The sequence below is a fragment of the Lepidochelys olivacea genome (genome assembly GCF_965140295.1).
Source record: "Lepidochelys olivacea isolate rLepOli2 genome assembly, chromosome: 6".
Classification (NCBI taxonomy): Eukaryota; Metazoa; Chordata; order Testudines; family Cheloniidae; genus Lepidochelys; species Lepidochelys olivacea.
Window position 1 is genome coordinate 16,603,958 of NC_140416.1, and position 22,518 is coordinate 16,626,475.

Genomic DNA, 22,518 nt, shown 5'->3' on the forward strand with positions numbered 1-22,518 from the left:
AGGTTTTGCCATCCATGAAGTACCCATGGAAAACATGGTGTTTCATTCATAGAGATGCAGCCCACACAACTTACATTATTTTTACAATCAATCATATCTGGTGGCACGTAGCCCTTTTGGAGCTGTCGTGCTCTCACAGCCCATGCTTCCTTCTTCCTGCATAGTTCCAACATCTAGGGGCAGATTCTCCATTGGTATAAATGGTCATAGCACCACTGGCTTCAATGGAGCCAGGAATTAAACCTAGGGGTATGTCTTCACTGAAGAGTTTGCCCAGGTGATTAGCACCTGGGTCTGAACACTTGGGTTTGCCTATTCCAGGTATAAGCAGTCACACTGCAAAGCCATATCTAATTTACTGTGTCCTCATTGGGGCAGCATTCGCCTGTCTCTTTAGAGGGCTTCTGGGGGCATATCCTGCAGTTCTGCGTGCTCTTGTGAGCTCAGCAGCTCTGCTGTTCTTTCACAGTGAATTGTGGAAAAACTTGTCTGTCCTTCTGGGGATCCAGGGCAATCGTGGGAAGGCATTAGAGGGTTATCAGCACTCAAGTGATTTAGGCCGAGTCCTCACTGCAAAGCGGGTGGGTTATCAGTCTGAGTGGGGTGGCGCCTGGGCTCTAACCTACACCCCCAGCTGGTCCAGCTAGCCCTGGGTTAAATACCATCAAACTTGGGTAAGAGCGTTGTAGAGGCAACACCCAAGAACATACCCATGACCTCCATAGTAACTATTAAGGGGAAGATTTAAAAAAATAAAAAATTAGGCACCTCATGGAATTTTCAAAAGCACCAAAGTGTCTAACTTCCACTGAAAGAAACCTATCTGCATCTTTTGGCACCCGAAAACATTTGCAAATGTGGCCCAATGGGCAGATAAGCACCAAAGTCCCACTGAAAGTCAAAGGACGTTCGACATCTAACTTGCTTTGGTGCCTACAAAAAACAGCCCCATAGTTAGTATCCTGTGAAAATAAAATCCAGGTAACATAATAGTGCTGATGAAATGCAGGGTCCTTACCGTCCTTACCAGTAAAAGTGCCATGCTGAGAACTCCCTGGAGCTATAAAATTAAGAGGCACATGAGGGGTTCCGCTGACATATTCATGTGGAAAAGGTCCATTGGGTCCAGCATAGCGCTGACATACCACTCGCTGGCAAACAAAATACATTCCTCCCATGACCAAAAGGGACAGTATGATACCAATGACTGGTCCAATAGCACTAACGTGGGGTTGAGGTTCATCTGAGGATGTGTTTTTTTCTGAAAAAAAATAAAAAAAATTATTACATTGATGTATATGATGCTGCTCCGGAAAAACCTCCATACTTGCTCCTAAAACCCCGGGCCAGGGGGAACAAGATAGATTGATCATAGAATCATTCACACAATGCACTATGCAAATAATTACATTACACTCTCTCACTCACAGAGTCCCTCAGGCCTTCTACATTCTGAATTATCGAGCAAGATTTTACGTCTCCTCTCCTCCACATATAGTGATTAGGGACCTTCTGACCTCACCTACACTCTGCCCTCTAAAAATGTACCAGAAGCCACTTCTAACTAATTTTTAAAACGGACTAAATTTCAAGCTGAACGAATTCCTTTAAAACATGAGACTTTTTCGCTGTTGGAACAGCTTTGCCCACCATCCCAAAATATGTGACTTTCTGACTGAAATAGCCAATACACTAAAATGTATTAATCGGTATCATTAACTTTCAGAATTAACAATGTGTTCTCGAGACAATGGCGGGGCACTCCACATCTCTCCTTAAATGAATCCTGCACTGGGTCACATCATTGAGTCAAAGACCTATGGCCAGATCTGCAGCGGTGATGTAATCAGGAGTTGAATCTGCTCAGCCAACTCTGAAGTATTTTTTAATTAAATGAAATCTTAAATTCTGCAGAATCTCTTATGTGGCCACGAGGGAAATGCTAGCATGGCGTGCCAACAAGTACAGGCTGAATCAAACCCGGTCAGCAATCTGATAAAAATTCTTGCGCTGCTTTATCATTTGTCCTATTCCATTTGGCAAATCAATTTTTTTTAAAATCCTTCCTGCATTTTGAATGTACCGGAGCCTAACACAGCTATTCTGATTTAACAACTACTTCAGATTATATTATCCTCTCATCATGTCATGATGAAAGGATTTTCATGCTCCACCGTCAATGACTGATGTCAGCACAGCTCAGGGAATAGCACGTTAGCGTAACCATTGCTGCAGAGGCAGTAGGTGAGGGAAGTGTACTCTCCTCTGCCCCCCCATGGTGTTTGGCTGCATCAAAGAAATTAAAAATACACAAAGTTTGGGTCGGACCCTAAGCTCGTGCAAATCAAGGCAGTGCCGCTGAAGACATTGGTGTTATCCCCAACGTGCACCAACGGAGGATCGATCCAGCCTTCAGTATTAGAGTTTCAACCATTCTACCTATCCGATGATCATTTTAAAGGGGCACTCAGCTGGACTTGTTTTAAAATGGCCAATTAAAAAAAAAATCCAGTTTCGATAAAAGCATCCTTTGAACACTAAGTCCTGAATTTTTAGAAGATTTTTTTTTTTTTTTTGGTTTCCCCCAACGGACATTTTTCATCAAGCAAGAAACTAACTGAGGATCTGATTGCAGGATCAGGGCCCTGTGTATGCATCCTTGCACTTGCATGGAGACCAACTGTGGCTGTGCAGATTTAATTGCTGGACCAGGGCCTGAGTGCAGAAAAAAAAGAAAACTGGCTATACATAAGATGCTGTCAAATGCACAAAAAATCTTTTTACTATTATTTAGAAGGAGGAATTGGGTGAGGGCTGCAAGAAGGTTAAGTAGGCTAGAGTAGAAGGGACAATTGGGGAACAGGAGAATATTCACCCTGAGGTTTCCAGGGTATGAGTTTGCAAATGAATTAATCTTCTATTGCTCTTCTCCTCTCCTATGCCAACCACATTTCCTGCTCCCACTTTCTTTTCTCCGCTAATGAGGCTTCTCCTACATTCCCAGCCTTCGCTTGCCCCATCCCCTACTGTGCTTTTGAAGAGCGCCCTCCCATATGGGTCGAAAGCCTCATAAGCCCAGCTCATCCTTCCAATGCTGCCCCCTACTCTCACCTGTTCAACATGCGACTAGCCCTCACCTCTTAGTCCTGGTTGCTAATGAAACATGCCTCCCACTGCTGGTTCCCAGCATGAGGAAGGGTGGGTCAGGAACCAACCAGAAAGGGATGGGATGTGTAGGATAATGCAGGGTAGGGGAGGAAGGAGTGAGGTACCCCAACCTGGCTCCTTCTCCCAATCACTCCTCCCCCACCCAGCACAACACTCCTTATCAGCTCCCTCTCACACTTGAGAAACTTGCTGATCCCCAACATATTAAATACCTGGCAATTAGCCTGCCCCATAAGATTGACATTCTTAGATGCTCTGTAGCATTCTCTATATAAACTCGGTGACTGATTTTGTTTGTTCATATGAGATTCCCAGAAGAGCGGCGTTCCTGCTTCTATCCCACAGCAGCACTTCAGAACGAGGAGCTGCAACCGTTCAATTAAAACAGCCCCCTTTGTAGCTGAAAGTGGCTGTCCTTACTCCTCCCAGCTATTCAAAAGTTTCATGAGCTGTATATGCCCAGGCATGGAAGGTGGGGGTGGGATGGGAAAACGGGGGGGCAGTTTTGGGCAGAACAGAATGGAATTTGCATTATGCCTTCCATGCTTCTCAAAGCATTTGACAAAATAATGGGCCAATTACAACTAAGGGCAAAATGGAGTAGTCATCATAGGCTCAGCCATAACTCACAAACAGCTCTGGTCATAAGAACTTCCGATTACATTTCAGCCAGGAAATCAAGGTCTCTCCTATGCTCTCTTGTCCTATCTTCACTGTACCTTGCTGGGTCACAACATAGTCATCTCTTGAGATAATTAAAGCTTGGATCTTGTAATGTAGATGGGGCTAAGCTTTGTTTTAACAGTGTTCCTGAACTGTGCAGCAGCCCTATGAATTCCAAGGCTACCAGTGAGTTGTAATCAGGCCACCAACAGGGCTGTTGTTACAGTGTAGACAGGAACTTAGAAAGAGCAGGACTGAGTTTAGCAGCAAGCTAGAGCTGGTCTATCCCCCTAGACTCAGGGCCAGCCATAGAAGTAACAGTCAATATACACACACTTCAATGTAATGCCTGCATGCATGCAGACAGCTTTAATCCCAAAGAAAGACCTCTCACCACACATGAGTTCATCGGAACCATCGATGCAATCTGGAAAGGAGTCACACTGCTGTTTTATGAGGATGCACTGGCCACTGGCACATCGAAACTGATTTGGGAGACAGATTGCTGAATGGGGAAAAAATAACCGTTTAGTTAGCACACAAAATCTTAATCTAAATCAAATTATAACTTGCTCTGTGAAGTAACTGAACATTTTACGAAACCCAGACGTAACACATACAGCACTTGCTGTGTATACTACACTTTATCCACCTGGGAACTGAATCTCTGCATCACGGTCTAGTACTTAGGAGAAAAATGGTCAGCAAGACACACACAGTTTAGACAGTGTGTAATTCTGGCACGTACGAGCAATTACACAGCTGAAGTACACAAGTGTTGATTAACTTGAAAAAAATTCCCCCCACAAAACAGAATATGCCATTAAGGCAACAGAATGGAGAGGAAATCTATTTCAGCTCCTGACAATCCAAGGTCTTTAGTCAAATTAGCCCTGTGCGTTTGTTTCCTATGTTTGCTCTGGATTTTAAACATAGACTGTATTTATTTTCCCTAAGGCTTACAAGTAGCTGATCAGGTAACTATGCAGTTATGGAAATGTATACGTTGAGCATAGAAGAGGGGGTGGGGAGAGATGAAGAGGGAGAGAAAGGCAGAATCAACGTATTTTTGTGTTTTTGGTTTCAGAGTAAAAAGGAAGGTCTTTAAATCCTGGTCTTTAAAGCCAGGCACTCAGGACATTAATCTTACTATTGCAGTCTGCTTCGTCGGATTTATCTTGGCAGTCAATTTCTCCATTACACCGCAAGCGGGCATCAATACATTGTCCTTTCTCACACTGAAACTGGGCTGCTGAACATATAGGACAGCTATCTTCATCACTCTGATCATCACATTCTGGAAATCCATCGCATCGCCATGCCATTGGGATACAGTCTATCTCCCCAGTCGCACAGGTAAACTGGTCTGGGGAACAAGTTGGAGGTTCTGGAGACAAGAAAAACCATACATACTCACTCATTTTAGTCCTGATAAAAAGATTATATATAAAAAAGTGAAAGAGACTTTTCACAGATGGAAAACTTGTTATGTCCATGCTGAAATTCCTCTGTGAAAATGGCAAGTTTTCATCAAGAAATAATTAACAGATTTGCCCAGGGAATAAATGTTTCCCAATTTGTAACAAAAAACTGTGTATGCTGCCAGAAGAGGCATGGTCTAGTTGTCTGAGAACTGGACTGGTGGCAGGGAACTCTGAATAAGTAACGTCGTGTTAGCAACTTCTTTTTCAAAGAGATTTTCACATGGATTTCATATAAATGAATACTCACAAAATATCAGTTTCCACTTGCAAAGCACAAACTGCTAGCTTTACTCACCTCTAATCCCTAAATTACATTATCCTAGGGTATTTCTGATCATGGTTTAGTATAATCTTTATAACAAAACTGGCATTCTGGATGAACCAGTCACTAGTTTACCTAAACCAAATGTAATCCATGCTTACTCAATATGCGTCTCTGTCCTTGTCTAGTGGCTAGTCCATGTACAGATGTTTGAGTCTGCTACAACAGTTTAAGCTAAGGAATCTGGTGTTTCTTTGGCTTGGGCACTAGAGGCTCATGCTCTCTCATCCAGAGGCCCTGGGAGCAATCTCCCCCACTGCTGCCCCATCCAGCAGCATTGCATTAATCATCAGTGACTGGGTTAAGAAACAGCTGCCAAAGGCACTTAAACATATATTACAACAGAACAGCAAAGCCACTCCCTTTTGAATAATAATAATTAGCTCTCATATAGTACTTTTCAACTTTAGATCTCAAATGCTTTATCAAGGAGGCCAATATCATTATCCCCATTTTACAGAAGGGGAAACTGAGGCACAGAGAGATGGCGTGACTTGCTCAAGGTCACCCAGCAGGTCAGTGGCAGAGCTGGAGATTGAAAATACTGTTACCTTTCGTAATTGTTATTCTTCGAGATGTGTTGCTCATGTCCATTCCATTGTAGGTGTGTGTGCTCGCCACATGCACCGGTGCCGAAAGCTTTTCCTTCAGTGGCATCCATTTAGGACCAGCTCTGGCGCACTCTGGAGTGGCGCACGTATGCCGCGGAATAAGGGGTGCCGTCGGCTCCCCCCTCCCTCAAATTCCTTCTTGCTAGAACTCAGACAGAGGGGAAGGAGGGCGGGTCATGGGATGGACATGAGCAACACATCTCGAAAAACAACATTTACAAAAGGTAATCGTCTTTTCTTCTTTTAGTGCTTGCTCACGTCCATTCCATGGTAGATGACTCCCAAGCAGTACCACCAGAGGAGGGTAAGGAGTTCATGGATGTGTCGATTTCAACACAGCTCTGCCAAAGCCACGGTCATCTCTGGCCTGCTGAGTGATGGCCTAGTGAGTTGTGAACGTGTGTACTGAAGCCCACGTCGCGGCCCTGCAAATGTCCTGGATAGGGACATGCGCCAGGAAGGCAACTGAAGACACCTGTGCCCTTGTCGAGTGAGCCTTCACTACTGATGGGGGCACAGCCTGCGCCAACTCGTAACCAGTACAGACGCAGGTGGTGATCCAATTCGAAATCCTTTGAGAGGACACCAGAAGGCCCTTCATCCTGTCAGCGATCGCGATAAAGAGCTGGGTGGCTCTGCGGAAGGGCTTGGTGCACTCCAGGTAGAAAGCCAGGGCATGCCTGACAGAGTGTGCACGCCTCTTCTCATTGGTCATGGGAGGTTTGGACAGAACACCAGGAGGAAGATATCCTGGCTAACACGGAAGTGTGACACCACCTTTGGCAGGAAGAATGGATGGGGCTGCAGCTGGACCTTGTCCTTGTAGGATACCATGTATGGGAGCTCCAAAGTGAGGGCTTTAATCTTGGAGACCCGTCTCGCTGAGGTAATAGCTACAAGGAATGCAACCTTCCACGACAAGTGGGAAAGGGAACAAGAAGCTGTAGGCTCAAAGGGTGGACCCGTGAGCCTGGGAAGGACCAGGTTGAGGTCCTATTGGGGAACCAGGTCCTGGATTGGCAGAAAGAGTCTTTCAATGCCTTTCAGGAACCTGATCGACATCTCTTGTGAGAATACCAATCTACCCTGGATGAGATGATGGAAGGCCAATATGGCTGCCAGGTGCACCTTGATCTAAGAGAGGGCGAGGCCCTGGTGCTTTAAGTGAAGCAGGTAATCCAGGCTGGACTGCAGAGATGACTGGGTCAGGGAGCTATTCTGCTCTGATGCCCAGCAGGAGAAACACTTCCATTTTGCCAGGTAAGTTGCGGTGGTTGGAGCTTTCTGCTCTCCAAGAGAGCCTGCTGTACCTGACTAGAGCAAGCTTGTTCCTCTGGATTCAGTGACACAGGATCCAAGCTGTGAGGTGGAGAGAGGTGAGGTTCAGGTGCAGGAGCCAACAGTGCTCCTGAGAGAGAAGGTCCGGGCGGCTGGGAAGTCGCCACAGGGCTGCTGTGGCCAGGTCCATGTGCATGCTAAACCAATGCTGGTGAGGCCATGCTCAGGCAATCATAATGTCTCATGCCTTGTCCCCCTTGATTTCTGAGAGGACTTTGCTGATGAGAGGAATTGGCGGGAAGGCATACATCAGGTCTCCTGACCACGACAAGAGAAAGGCATCGGAAAGTGAGCCTCTGCTGAGGCTCTGGAGAGAGCAAAACTGATGACACTTTCTGTCCTGTCTGGTGGCGAACAGGTCCACTCGGGGAGTTCTCCACTTCTGGAATAGCATTCTGACGACCTCCAAGTAAAGGGACCACTCATGGTGAGAGACAAAGGACCTGCTGAGGCGATTCGCCAGCATGTTCTGGACGCCGGGGAGGTGCGAGGCTTCCAGGTGGATCACATGCTGAATGCAGAAGTCCCACAGAAAGAGGGCCTTCTGGCACAGAGCCGTGAATGAGCTGCCCCAGGCCTGTTGACATAGAACATGGAGGCCATATTATCCGTCAACATCTGCACTACCTGACCAGACAGTTGGGGAAGGAAGACACCGCAAGCCAGAAGGATGGCTCTGATGTTTATATATAAACGCGAGTTCCTCCCATGACCATAACCCAAATCCGCAGTGTACTGAGATGCACTCCGCAGCCAAGGTCGGATGCATCTGAAATCAGGGAGACCATGGGTCACAGGCTCGCGAACAGCACACCTTCCAACACCAGAATCGGGTTGGACCACCACTGCAGGGAGGTAAGTACCTGCAGCGGGATCATGATGACCATGTCTAGGTGATGTCTGGCTGGGGAGTAGACTGATGCCAGCCACATCTGGAGGGGACGCCCAAGGCAAGGAGACATTGCAGCACCATCACTGGCGGGAAGAAGGAACTGAGGGAGGTGGGAACCGGCAGCGCCCCTTACACTGGTGCATACATGCGCCGCACTAGAGGCGATCCCCTACGGATACCACTGCAGGAAAAACTTCCCGCAGTGGTGCATGTGGTGAGCACACTCCTCTACAATGGAATGGACATGACCAAGCACTCAAAGAACTACCTAGATTTCCTGAGTCCCAGTCCAGGACCTACCCACTAGGTACCACTACTTCCCTAGAACATGTAAATCAGCTGTATTAAAGAACTACAACAGATTACTACATTACACATTTGTTATAGTAAATATATAAGGCACAGTCTTATGTTAAGTGGTAGTATCTGAAAATCAATGAAATGTTGTTAGAACTCTCATACTGATCTTCCAGGAGGAAGATGTAGTCAACAGCAACAATGTATTCATACAATGGCTCCGTGGTGACAATGTTACTGAACTTATTGTGTACCAAAGGCTGCATAATACAGAAAGGCCCAGCATGGCCACCTTGCAATACAGAATTCTCTTTCAACAGCCAGCATAAGCAAAATCTCCCTCTTGGTGACAATGGGAGAAATCATCATCAATAGGTGCTTTTGTGTTTTTCTTAAAGCCCCATCTCCCAGAGTTATGCGACTACATGAGAAATCTGATCTTTCATTGAAAATAAAGTTTCTAGCCCTCTTGGCTGTGGAGAAAAGCTTGAAAAAGTGACCCAAGTGTATTTCAGCAGTTAAAAACCCAAAAGGCAAACAACAAGAACCCAATGTTTATTATTTTTAATCTCATGATTTTTAAGCCAGTTGTGATTTTTGAGGTCTGCATCACGATTTTTGATTGCTTGGAGCTGGCAATACTGAGTAACTCAACGGTAACCAATCAATTAACAGCTCTGAATAAACTAATATGTCACCTACACAAATAACTGGGAAAACTCAGGAATGAAAACTAATCTGGATTTCCTATTCAGACAGAACATTTCCAGGCAATGCAGAAAATGAGAATGACCAGCTCTTCCCTGGAAGATGAATTCAGCCACTGAGCTGAATTTAATATCGCACCCTCTTGCATCAAGCAAATACAAATTTGGTCCTAAAACTGGTTAAAGCATCTGGGGGCAGACACTCTGCAACGCATTTTCAGGCTACTGAAAGACACTGGCTCAGGGCTGCTAATGCTGCAGACAGGATGCGTCAGAAAGTCTTAGCAGGCTCTGGATAAGCTTAGTATAAAAATGAACGAAGACCAAAAGGGAGGCTCTAAATTTGTTAGATTTATAGCAGAAGATAATGAAACAGTGGGAGGTAAGAAATCTCTCACTGGCAATGTCTTGCAGGAGCAGCAGATTGAGAAATACGAGTAGACTGATTTATTTATTTTTTGGCCTCCAGAAGTAACCACTACTACTCTGAAACCACATAGTGTGTTGTGGTCATGGGAAAGAAAACAGTTTACAATGGAAATGACTTCCCCTGGGGAGGTGAGAGTTCAGCCAGCACATGAAATCTAGAGAGAAATGAATATATTTTTTCAAAAAGCTTGAGTGCAGCGATAAAGCTAAAATACTGAAGATATGAGACCTCCCAGAAGAAATGAGTTTGTTTGTTTTTTTAATTCCCCCAGCAAGTGCAGTGCTACAAATAGTGAAAACTCCTGGGATTGCGAAAGAAGCAGGAAAGCATAAAGTGGGGGATTAAGAGAGCTACTATAATGAACAGGGCCACTACCCATCTTGGGATCGCCAGAATTGTCTTGATTTTATTAGCAACGGAGTACATCAAAGTCATGCTCTGACACTAATTTCCGGGTTTGCGAAATGTCGCATATGGCCTTATGACGTGTCAGCACTGTCCTGTGCCACATTATAACAGCCTAATGCAACATGGTCACACTCTACCAAGCACGTTTACAGCACAACAATCAAATCAGTCACACCAGACAAACTTCAGTAAGTATCAATACATGTGCTAAATCTTCCGAGGCCCAGAGGGGCATTTTGCGGGCAATGAAGACAGAGACATAGATTCAAAGATCTAAACACCAAACCTTATGGAGTAAGGGCCAAGTTTTGACCATGGATGCACCAGTTACTTCCAGGGGAACTGTGTGTTTGCATCCCAGCACTGAATCTTAGCTCATGTTTCCTACAGAAACATGTAGATATCTTTAGTCAGGCCCTACATACATTAAAGAAAGTGCAAGTGACATGACTGGGTTAAAGTTTATCACAGTGGAATTTGTGACCACACATTGGGAGGAGAGGAGGAAATCTGACTATGCAGCTTCTTGACCCCAGAAGCTCTGAGAGTCTTTATGGATACGTGTGCCCTATATAAAAAGCCCTGTTAAATTAATTCACTTACCTCCACATGTTAAGAGGTTCTGTAAAAGTACAAGGTGATCTGGGCATGAGCATCTTGGGGTTCCATCTCCTTTAGCAATGCAGATGTGTGAACAGCCACCATTGTCACGGGAACATGGATGTGCAGCTGTATAAACAACACATGGAATGGAATACTGTACACTGTCAATAAATCAGGATGTTCAGCTAGTGCAAAGCTGGTTTCTGTAAGAACTACCAACTTTCACTGGACACGAACACAGTAAATGCATGACTTCCCAGGTCACTACTCAAAACCTGATTTATAGTCTCTCTAGGGATATTGCTCCTGAACACCAAGGTATACGGACTTCTCAGAAATCCTTTAAATATTTAGAAACTCAGATGCAAAGAAACTAGTAGAAGCTTCTTGTAAAGACTACACTTAAAGAATGAGTATACTTCATCTGCATTTCATCTGCAAACTGGACGTCAAAAAGAGACGGGATACTTTTGTTTAAACCAAACAAAAGGCCTCTTCAGTACACTTAATCTTGAAGGACCCCAAAATTATTTACAAAACCGAAGTACACATATGTACACACACAAAACAACATATGTGGGCAAAGATTTAAAAAAGAAACAGTAGGTACAGTTAGGCTTCTAAACCCAGATTTAGGCATTTAGGTAAGTAGCCTGATTCTCAAAAGTGCTAAGCACTTAATAGCTCCTCAAATGGGCAACCTAAATAGACAAGACAGACAAAGGGTGGGAGGAGAAAGAGAGGTAAAGTTATTTGTCCAAGGTCCCACAGCAGACAGATGGCAGAACTGGGAATAGAATGCAGGTCTCTTGAGTCCTAGTCTAATGCCCAATCCACTGGATTACATCACTTCCTGTATGTGCCTACATTTAAGCACATGCTGAGATGTCTTGTTGAAGTGGAGCCCATATTTGTTGTCACAGAATGATGCATTCTTGGATACAGTACTAGTAAGTTCTAAGATTTTTACGGGGGGGGGGGGCAGATCCATATAAAAATAGCTAATTATTTCTGTGCCAAATGTGCTCTCCATCTGCTCAGACTCATTAATCAGGCATTTAGCACAGAAATCTGCCTTCATTTTTAACAAACATATTATTTTTATATATAGTCTTAAGAATCCAATGCACGCAGCGTGGACTGTTGGAAGAGCAAAAGAAAAACAATTTTTTTAAAATTGTTCTGTTGCAACAGAGATTCACCTTTAAAGGACAAGTTTCAGATTTCAGCCCTGAAGGGTGATTCTTTTCAAGTGTGACTCAAAGTAGAAAGCAGGATCCTTGCCATAAAGAAAATAAAGCACTTCGCCCCCCCCCCCTTTTTTTAACCATTCATGATTTAGCATGTAAAAATCATTTCCCAATTCTCTGAATTGTGCTTAAATTAAAAAATAAAATCCCTTTGCAGCAGTAAAGTAATGGTACCTTTGAGAGACACTGGGAGTGGAGCAAGGAGATGGTAGAGAAAAGGCTAAGAATGGTGAATATTACATATTGTGAAAGAAAAGGGGTTAATCTTTTGCAAAATTCTAGAAAAAGTGTACTAAAATGGCTTCAATCCCCCCCCCTTTTTTTTAACACAATGAATGATTCCTATACTCTTATTTTCAAAATTTGAGAGTTTCAGTGCTTATAAATCAAAGATTAACAAGAGTGCAAGCAAACATCACACAGGTTTCCCCCTACACAGGTCTGCCAATGCAGCCGCCTCCTGCTATTCTAGTTAATGGCTTTTTCAAACAGTAGGGGTAATGGGGTGGATGGAAAGAGAGATTTGAAAATATCAGGACATTTTCTTTCCATGTGTCTTTCAACCTCCAGAGAAGTTATCAATCACAGTTTATTAGATGAGTAGATAAAAGAAACAGACATGATATCCTAAAATTAAACACACACACACACAAAATCACCCTCTACCTTCAGGTCTCCTTCTCTAGCCCCTTTTGTATTGGGCATATTTTTCCTTTCCCCACCACTCCTTTACACTCCCTTATTCTGCCGTTCTGTCTCTTTCATTCTCTGCATCTTTCCACAATCTTTTCTCTCTCTCTCTCTTTTTTAATTCTCTTCCTCTTTGTGGGAGGTTTTCTCCGATCCTTCCCCTCCTCGATCCCCCAGTTAACATCTTATAGCTCAGTGGTTTGAGCATTGGCCTGCTAAACCCAGGGTTGTGAGTTCAATCCTTGAGGGGGCCACTTAGAGATCTGGGGCAAAAATTGGAGATTGGCCCTGCTTTGAGCAGGGGGTTGGACTAGATGACCTCCTGAGGTCCCTTCCAACCCTGATACTCTATGACTCTCTATGACTCTTCCTCTCTCCTCAAAGGCCCTGCACCATCCTTCTTCCAGATGTGGAGTTTGACAGAAGGCCTCCTGTATCTCATCAGCACTTCTCTGTCAGTCAGCCAGAAGGGACCCATTACCACCATCCCCAGGGGCTCAGTGTCTCTACAGTTCTAACATCTGCTGGTTCCCAGAGAAAGAAACCAAATGTGGAACCAGATTATGGTATGTTTCCACTAACCCACTGGTGCAGCTCCTTGCTCTGCTTGGTCAAGTCTTGGCCTCATTACTATTACTTACATAATAACCTCAACATGCATACTGCGTTACAACAACAAAGACAGAATCCCTGCGCTGAAGATCTTGCAGTCTAAATGAAGACAACAAAAAACAAACAGGCACAGAAACCAACACCCCCCCAGAGGTAGATGAAAAGGGAAGGACAAGCCTACGATTAGGTGATCACTTGGAAGGCTAATGCGCACATCCTAAAATTAACGAAGGGTGCGTCTCCCCCATATTTTTTCTCTTTCCTCTTCTTTCTGGATCTCTCCCTTCTCCCAGATTATGTCTGACCGCTAGCACCGCTCTCTAGGAGAAGCAAAGTGAAACAGACAGTCCTAGCCAGTTTTCACTGTTCCTTTTGTTGCAACAGTGTTTCAAACTGGCATGCCTGCTACTTCACTATGTTTGTCCACTGTTGTTTCTAAGGTAGGGGAGGCAGGGCAAGCAATACATAGCTTCTCCTCCCTTACTTCTCTCCCCCCAGGATCAGTGGAGATGTATTTCAGCAAACTATTTTAAAAGGAGCCCCCTTCCACGCTTTGCTGTTCAACAAAAGCCCCCCTCGCTCCTTGATGCCTCACTGGTTTAGAAACACAGACGTCAGGCACAGCTCTTTTTCTTATAGCTGATTCCCCTAATACTATGTGGAATAACTCCCTTATGGCACACAGTAAACCACGTTTGATCACAGGTTTGCAGTGGTGAAAGGCTAGTGTAATTAACCTCTCTGCATCAAACAGCTGACATCTAGTTTTTCTTTGTTTTTATTTTCTAAGCCGCTTCGGGAGCAAATTTTGTATTATGCATGTACATGCTGAATAGATTGCTAACTACTACGACATCAAATAGCCATCTTTCTGTGCAGAGATTATTCAGGACAGGAATGGGAAAAGAGATTTGCATTACCTTCTCTTCTGGGAGGTCCATCCTGCAAGGTGCTGAGCACGCTGGACTGGCTGCAATCCAGCTAAGAACTTATTTGAAGTCAATGGGGCTGGTCACATGCTTAAGCGCTTAGCTGGGTTGAGGCAAGAGTGTTCAGCACCCCTCACAATCAAGCCCTGTGCCTGTATTTTGTGTACAAATTGTAATTTCTTTAGAGCAGGATTCTGTCTTATAAGTCTGTAGGACGCCTGGTGTATTTTTGGGTGTTACATAAATAGCCAAATTATATGTACCATTTTTCATTGGCAAAAAAACTCCCTGGTTTCAAACAGTGCTTACTAAAAAACCCTGCTACATTCCGTTTAAAATGAACACAAAAACTCACAACAAGTCAGAAACTGAGGAATCAGAAATTCACATGCTAGGATACACACTGGGTGTCTGATTCAGAAGCTTAAGAGAAACCAGCACCAGAGCAATCAAGAATACATGGCACTGAAATAAACTTACAAAATTCATCCATATCAACTTCTTCCACTGCATGAATGCCTGTCAAGTGAGCAATTCGGCCTTGGATTCTAGTCCTCTTGTATCCACTGGTTTTCTCAACTCTCTCAATCATCTGCTGCTGACGGTCAATCCAGTACAAGTGATTCCCCAACACAGTCAGTCCCATTGGCTGCAGGATATTGGAGTCCTCCAGTGTCACACGGTTAGCTCCTGTAACAATCAAAGCTAAAGCAAATATAGGTTTTGCAAAGAGAAACTTTTGTCTCACCTTTTTTTTTCTCTTTTATAATAAAGTGTACTTGTTTTCAAAACACACTTTATTCTCCAGACAATCTTATTATCGTGAATGAATTTTGAACAAATTTTTTTTGATCCAGTGCAATGGGAAATGTTTCCATGGGCTCAATTTAAAAAAAATTATTCACTTTCAAGCATTGACAGGCAAGCTCTACTCTCAGACATGCATATACTGAACTACCAATGGGAACCATCTCTGGGCAGTAGAGGTTAGAATTTTTCCCTACAAGCTAAGGTCTCATGGAAGATATTTCTTGAAAGAGGCATTCAAATTTTTTAAAATAGTACTTATTGAGTTTTCCAATAAAAATCTGCATAGAACATTAAGTGCTGATGCTACTCTTTTAAAACAGAAAGCTGATAATTCATTGGTGTCACAGTGACTGGTGTATATAAAAATCCTAGATACATTTAATGTTATGTACATACATAAACATGCATACATAACACACACAGGTACATACATGCACACAACATTAAAACAACTCTGTTAAGCACATTAAGGTTGCAAAATTAAGCATTCAGAAGTTAGAAAATGCCAAATTTTAGGTTGCCTGTGTAATCTTTATTCACCCTCCTGGTGCATATACACTATGATACAGTCTTTAATTACATAATCACGCTCTTTTTTTTTCTACAGGATCCCTGCCTTATTCTGGGCACAGAGAATGAATCAGGACTGCAGAGAGAATGAAGCTATTTGTAAGATCCCTGCTTCATTTACTCTAGAAGCTGGAAGCTCTGTAGGGCACAGCATAGGGGCCTGCAGGTGGAGAAAGGTGGGTTTGTTGTTTTTTCCCCCAGTAGTGATTTCCCACAACATTCAGCAGCTCTTCCTATTTCCTGCTTTCTGCCCTGCACTCCAGTTTTCAGCAGCAGATCCCCCACTCCACCCATCAACTGCCCAACAGCAAAGGGCAAAAGCCAGCTCAGTTGCTGAGATGCAGGGCATCAAAGCTCCTGCTGCAGAGGGAGGGAGGTACTGAGGGGGAAATGAGACAGATGGTTTATTCAGGCTGTAGTCAGACCCTTGAAAATGGAGATGAAATGAAAGTGCTTTGGGAGGAAGGTGGCAAAGCGACAGGCAGTGATGAGAGAGTCTGATCAATTATGTGGCATGATAGTATAGATGAGCTTGGAAGTGGGGAGAGGCGGAACGGAAGACAGGAAGGAGAAAGATGAGGGGACAGTGTGGAAAGAATGGACGAGACAAAGATGGTGAGGGGGAACACACTCATAATACAAAACCAGTGTCAATATTTCAACAACGATCTCAGACATCTTATTTCCACAGGACAGAGATTCTAGGCTCACTTTTCAAGCGCCTGACCCTTATAAAGTAGCATCTAAGGCAGAGCTGTTGTCACCTCTAGAGCATTTTACGGTGTTTGAAAATGGTTACTAAGAAGAACTGAGTTAACTGACAGAACAGACCAGGCCAGGCCATACCACGATAAGCATCACGTCAGCTCACCGTGACTGACCCTCAACCCAGCAGGATTTAATTGTGGTTCATCGACGTCATGCTGACCATGACTCGTGCTGGTCTGCACTGACTAGTCTGCTGTGGTCAGTGTCATGTCAGCTAAATCAATCATTTACAATTGCGTGTGAATGCTGTGGCAATTTGTATTGTAGCCCAGTCTACATTTAGACTGTATGCTCCATGGGGCAGGGAGAGTCCCTCTACTTTTGCAGGAAACTGTCCCAGGCTTGGTTTGGGCCTCTACCTACTGCTAGAACCAGTTATTATTACTACCAGTACTCCTTCTACTAAATGAATGCAGCACACACCGGCAAAGGGAGAGGTAAGGGCACAAATCCTGTAGTATACTAAACAATGTCCATGCGGATGCATCTGAAAACTGACCACATTCTACTTCCTACCTCCACATACCATTTCCTTCAAACTTCCTTTCACGTGCCCAATCATTCAGTAAGCCTAACTTTAGCGTTTGGAAGAAATGGGATAAAAATCAAAGTGGTGTTTCACCTCTAAACAATAACAACAAAATCAAATAATCAGTCCTATTATTCAAGCTAACATTTTAAAATAGTTAAAATTTGTGGCTGCTTTTAACCTTTACTGTTGGCAGTCTGATAGTGTTTGTTGTACCATTTTTGTGAAAGGTACTTAAAAAGTTGTAACTTTTTTTTGTAGTTCTTTTCCATAATGACAGCCCTTGAATCATTCTCTTACATCAGAGAAACAACTTTATTTAATTGGGGATTGGTCCTGCTTTGAGCAGGGGGTTGGACTAGATGACCTCCTGAGGTCCCTTCCAACCCTGATATTCTATGATTCTATGCAGGCAGTTTCTGCCTATGAGTACCAGATGTATTCCAAAAGAAATGAAAAATGTACCGGACGATGTGAGTTAGTGGTATCTCTGCTCTAAGATTTAATTATGGAATAATGATAATTGTGACTAACTTGCTCTTTTCCTCTCTGGCATTTAAACTTTTTTTTTTTTAATGCCCACAAAATAAGATAATAAAAACATTAATCAGTACTAGAGTCAACTAATTTTCTGAAAAAATTACTTAAGAGCTCAGCTATGCAGGCAAATAAAACATTTCTTTCAATTACAGTTGCTATTAAATTTGTTCAAAAGATCACAGCGTACAAAGACTCTTACTATACTGCTAAAAGGAGCACTGCAGTACACGCAGATTATTTTAAATTAAAGGAAAAAATATATGGAGGCCGAGAATTTCCTGATTAATTCTAAAATTAATTCTCTCACGCATTTAGGCAATACTAGCCCTCTCCAGTGGGAAATAACTAGTGCTAGTAAGGTTTATGGAAGAAATGCATTCAAGTCCTTGTCTGATGTTGACTGCTTCCCTTCATCCTGGGCCACTGAAAATGGGGTGTGGGGGAAGGGGACCTCCTGTAATGCTGTAGTACCAGGAGTACAGATCACAGTGGTGAGCAGAGAACTGAGAGCATACAGTAAAACAGATTCCAAAACCATGGTCCATGGACCAACAGCTGGTGATCCACAGAGAGCTGCCGGCCTCAGTGCATACAGTAGCCTCTCCATTGATTACACTGGGGATTGGCTCAGTCTCCGAAGGCTGGTCATTACTTCTGAGGCTTCCACCCCCCACAAAACATGCAGATTTGAGTGATTTAGAAATGCAAAAGAATAAAAAAAAACTGATGGGAAGGTGGTGCTGGACCTGCAGCCTGGGGGACTAAGTGCTGGGACCCTGATCCTGCAAGATGTGGAACACCCTTAACTCACATTGGAGTCAATGGGACTGGAGTTCTCAGCGCCTCTCGGCACCTTGCAGAACTGGGCCCTGGGTGCTGAGCCAGCAGATTGAGGTTCAATTGTGCTGAGAGACCATGCTATTGGGCTACATTATAAAAACCCAGATGGACCCATTTCTTAACAGAAGCAGGAATAAACTGAAGGAGCCTTTTTATTCCATCAACAATTTTATATTTAAAAACATTAAAAACTGGCCAAATTCATTTAAAATTAAAAATAAAGTTGATGCTTCCTGTCCTGAAATGGTGCAGGTTTCACATAATCAACTGCATCTCCCCCTTTCACAAACCAGTAAGAGGCTGCCTCTCTCCCAGCGACTTACTGCAGAGGCACCTGAGAGGAAGTCCCAGTGGGGCTGCTGGCAGGGTGTTCTCAGCTAGGGGCTGTGTAGCTTTTTAAAATGGTTTCCTGGACCCAGGTCTGAGACAGCCTGAGTTTGGTAGCTTGCAGGAGCACTGGAAGACCAATATTTTCACTTCCTTGGTGGGACAGAACTGTTTTGGGGATTGTGTGTGGAAGATGACTAATGAGTCTATATATGGTACTCCTTTGACCCCCCCATCCTTGTGGTATCTGAGGACCTCACAGTCTTAACGTGTTGATGCTCACAAATACGTCTGTGAGATAGGGAAGTACTATTGTCCTCATTTTATAGATGGAGAACTGAGGCACAGAGAGACTAAGGGGCATGCCCAATGTTACACAGGAAGTCCATGGCCAAGCAGGGAACTGATTCTGGGTCTCCCAAGTCCCAGGCTACTGCCCTCACCATGGGAGGATTCTTACTCCATGTGTGTTACAGTTATATTGTCACTAGGGTTATTTGATCATGGGTCATTTACAGCTCCAGAGAGTCATCAGTGATTTTTTTAAAAGAGTGCCTAAGGGTGCTGAGAGCATTGGATCGTGGGCACCTCTGTATTGTAGTTTAGGAAAAAAAATAATGAATGAACAAAGAATAGTTTCTCAGTAGCATTCTCCTTCTGGTTAAGTAATAAAAATGATAATGAAAAACGTGTTACAAGTAAAAGTAGTATCTAATTTCCTTAGTGATTAAACACTGATTTCCAGTATGAAATAAATGTGTAATCTTTTGAAGGTGGAAATTAGAATTCAAATGGAAAAAAAACAACATTATGAAAAGCTTGAAAGACAAATAATTCCCCTATTTACATTTCCATCGAACACAAAGTATTTGTTCTGACCTCAAATAAAAATGTTCAAACTCTTTCAGCTATTTAAAAATGAAATAAACAAGTTATATTATCCAACTGGTGGCAAACTGAAGTTGTTTGCAAAACCTTATGAGATTCCAAAAAGCAGCAATAACTCAAAGCTGGAGGAGGGGGGGGTGGTCAGAGGCAGGGCACAGGGCTAAACCCTTGGTTATGAAAATGAAAGTCCTACAGACAAGACCATGTAACACCTTCCCTGAAAGTTAAACATTGGACAGCTTAGTTGCTGTTCTGCCACTTTCAACATGGTGCTGTAAAATATCTGGATTTGGTGCAAGTTTCAAAAAAAATGTGTCATCTTCTTAATTCTGCAAGAGGGAAAGGATGCCTAGCACTGCCTAATCAGAATAAAAATATACAACACAACCTTTTGATCTGATTTTTCATGACCACCTCAGTTTACATTAAAATCCTTCTGTGTATGTGTTCTTGTTTAAATGTGTTCTGCCCAATGCACAATTTATTTCTTATGGTCTCATTCAAGCCAAGGTCCTTTTGACTGTCGATTCTCTTCAAGGCTTGCAATATGAAAATACAAAGCATTTTTAAACGCAAAGATGTGCTGTTAACTTTTCAAAAATCAACAGCTCAATGGATCAAATTACAGTGAGCTCAGCTGGATCAAACATACCCGTATCTCTCTGGCTATGAGAGGCATACCCTCTGGTTCATCAACATTACAGATTTTCTTTTATCCCTACAGTTTTCCCCTTTCATCTTCTCTATAGCATCTTATTTTCTAGCTGCTTCCCCTTTATGTTCATCAAATAAATATATGTTATAAGCACCGATTCAAGACTAAGCAGAGGAAGTTTAGTTTTTCTTGTAACATGATCCACCTAATTTAAGGTGCTACATCTGTAGAGTTAGGAGGAAGTCCTTTAGGGGAACACAGACCAGCTACAATGGAAGCCACAATGTGCTATCCCCTGCCAAAACTATGACTATTGCATACTGGTCATCATTCACCTAGTATCACCTGAGTCCTAAGTCACTTCTTATATACATATCACTTAGCAAACAAAAAAAGAAAAGAAAAAAAAATTAACAGATTGCTTCCCTGAGAAACTGTCAGTGCATTATAATTAGGGCTTCTGAAAAATGAAATTAATAAACCCTGAAAAACAGGTTTTATTTGTTTAGCAATTTTTGAGTTCCATGTAGATGTCAAAAAAAATGGGGGCTTTGAGGGCTCTCTTTTTGCATATGCACCTAGTACTGGTTCAAACAGCATTACATTAAAGCACACAAGGGATACTTGAGTGCGCACCAGCAGGGTTTATATGGACCAATTAATTCTCAACACATTGGTACACTTTAGAAACCTCCTTCCCATAGTCTAGATGGAGCGATAATGCACAGAAGCCTGTAGATACAAGCCAGGGAGGAGAGACATCAATTACATAAACAAACTGCACTGGGAAAGAGGGGAAGTCAACACAAACCGATTAACCATTTACAAAGTTTTTCCAGTGTTTATTGGATAAACAGTTTTTTAAAAAATATTCGGAGTGTTTTATTGGTGTTTACCAGTTAAAACCTGAAATCGGAAGCCCAAATTATAATTTATGATTTGTATTACAGTAGCACCTCCCAGCCCCAACGTGCTAGGTGCTGAATGTACACAGTCCCTACCTTAAAGAGCTTACAAGCCAAAAAGACAACCCATCTGTCAACTAGCTTCAACTCAACACTGCAAACATTCTAAGTCTCGGTATTTTCGTGAATATTTTACATATATAAAAACAACAAGGCCCAATTCTTTTGCACAGAGAGGATTTTACGGGTGTTAGCCTTGAAGTAGAAACTGAAGTCATGGCTAGGTTTCTTGAACGCTACAAATATAAGCAAGTGCTAATTGACTGGGTCTCCTTTCCCTCTTTATTGGGTGTAGCTGGCACTGCTTTTTAGCTTTCTTTTTAGAGGCAATACCAACACAGATTTGTTCACTGCCCTCCTCCCAGGTGCATTCCCCTACAGCTCTATCTTCAACTGATTTTTCTCATGCTTCTTTGGTGCATCTCTGACACTCCCTCTCTCTCTTCCCCGCCCCACTTTATTACAGTAGGGCCGAAGACCAGCCAAGAGTGGGACCCAATTGTGCTACGCCCTGTACAAACAAGAGTAACAGTCAGTCCCTACTTTGATCCCTATGCTTGTGTGTTCTGCTACACGACCCTCTCTTCTTTCACTACTGGCGTACCCCACCTTCTCTATGCATTCTCATCCCCGAGCAGCGCTACTCTTTCCACAGGTTAACTAAATGCTCTCCTGACTTCTGGTTTCTCTTCCAGTTCTGAAGTGTCCTACTTTCTGTGTCTCACCTTCCCAACCCTTCTCTTCCAATCCTGGTGTGTTCTATTGCCCAACCATTCCCACATTTCTATAACTTTCCTCCTACTGTGCCCTGTGCACTCTACTCTCTGAACCTTGACTTGGATCCTGCCTCCTATTGGTGACTTTGCCTCTAGCTCCTTAGTCTCAAACTCGTTGCTCTCCTGACTCCTCCATATGCTGCTTCCTCTAATCCACAGAGGATCAGAAGTGATTGACACTGAACTGGAAAGTAGCAAACATGAATACTAGTACTGGTTCCGCTATTGACTCGCCGAGTGACGTTGACCAAGTAGCCTAACTTCTCTATTCCTCAATGTCCTCAGCTGTACAATGGGGGCCCATAACGCTTATACACTTTTGTAAAGCACTGAGATCTACAGATAAAGCCACATATAAAAGCCAACTAGTAGCATTATAATTACAGATGTGAAGTAGCATTACTATAGCAGGAAATGTGATGACTTCACATTATGCTATGCTAAAT

The 22,518-nt window shown here is 43.1% G+C and overlaps 1 protein-coding gene across 2 annotated transcripts in view; it reads right to left on the bottom strand.

Moving 5' to 3' along the window:
* Nucleotides 1-22,518, bottom strand: part of LRP5 (LDL receptor related protein 5) — a 248,179-nt gene that overhangs the window by 12,882 nt on the left and 212,779 nt on the right. Inside the window, exons 16-20 of one of the 2 annotated variants that reach the window (XM_084630413.1) lie at nt 14,885-15,094; nt 10,924-11,049; nt 4,982-5,218; nt 4,226-4,336; nt 1,028-1,261 (exon numbers count right to left, since the gene is read on the bottom strand). In XM_084630413.1, the coding sequence (XP_084486539.1) occupies nt 1,028-1,261; nt 4,226-4,336; nt 4,982-5,218; nt 10,924-11,049; nt 14,885-15,094 (918 nt within the window). Of the gene's footprint in view, nt 1-1,018; nt 1,262-4,225; nt 4,337-4,981; nt 5,219-10,923; nt 11,050-14,884; nt 15,095-22,518 lie in introns of both variants that reach the window. The other variant, XM_084630412.1, reaches the window with a different exon arrangement.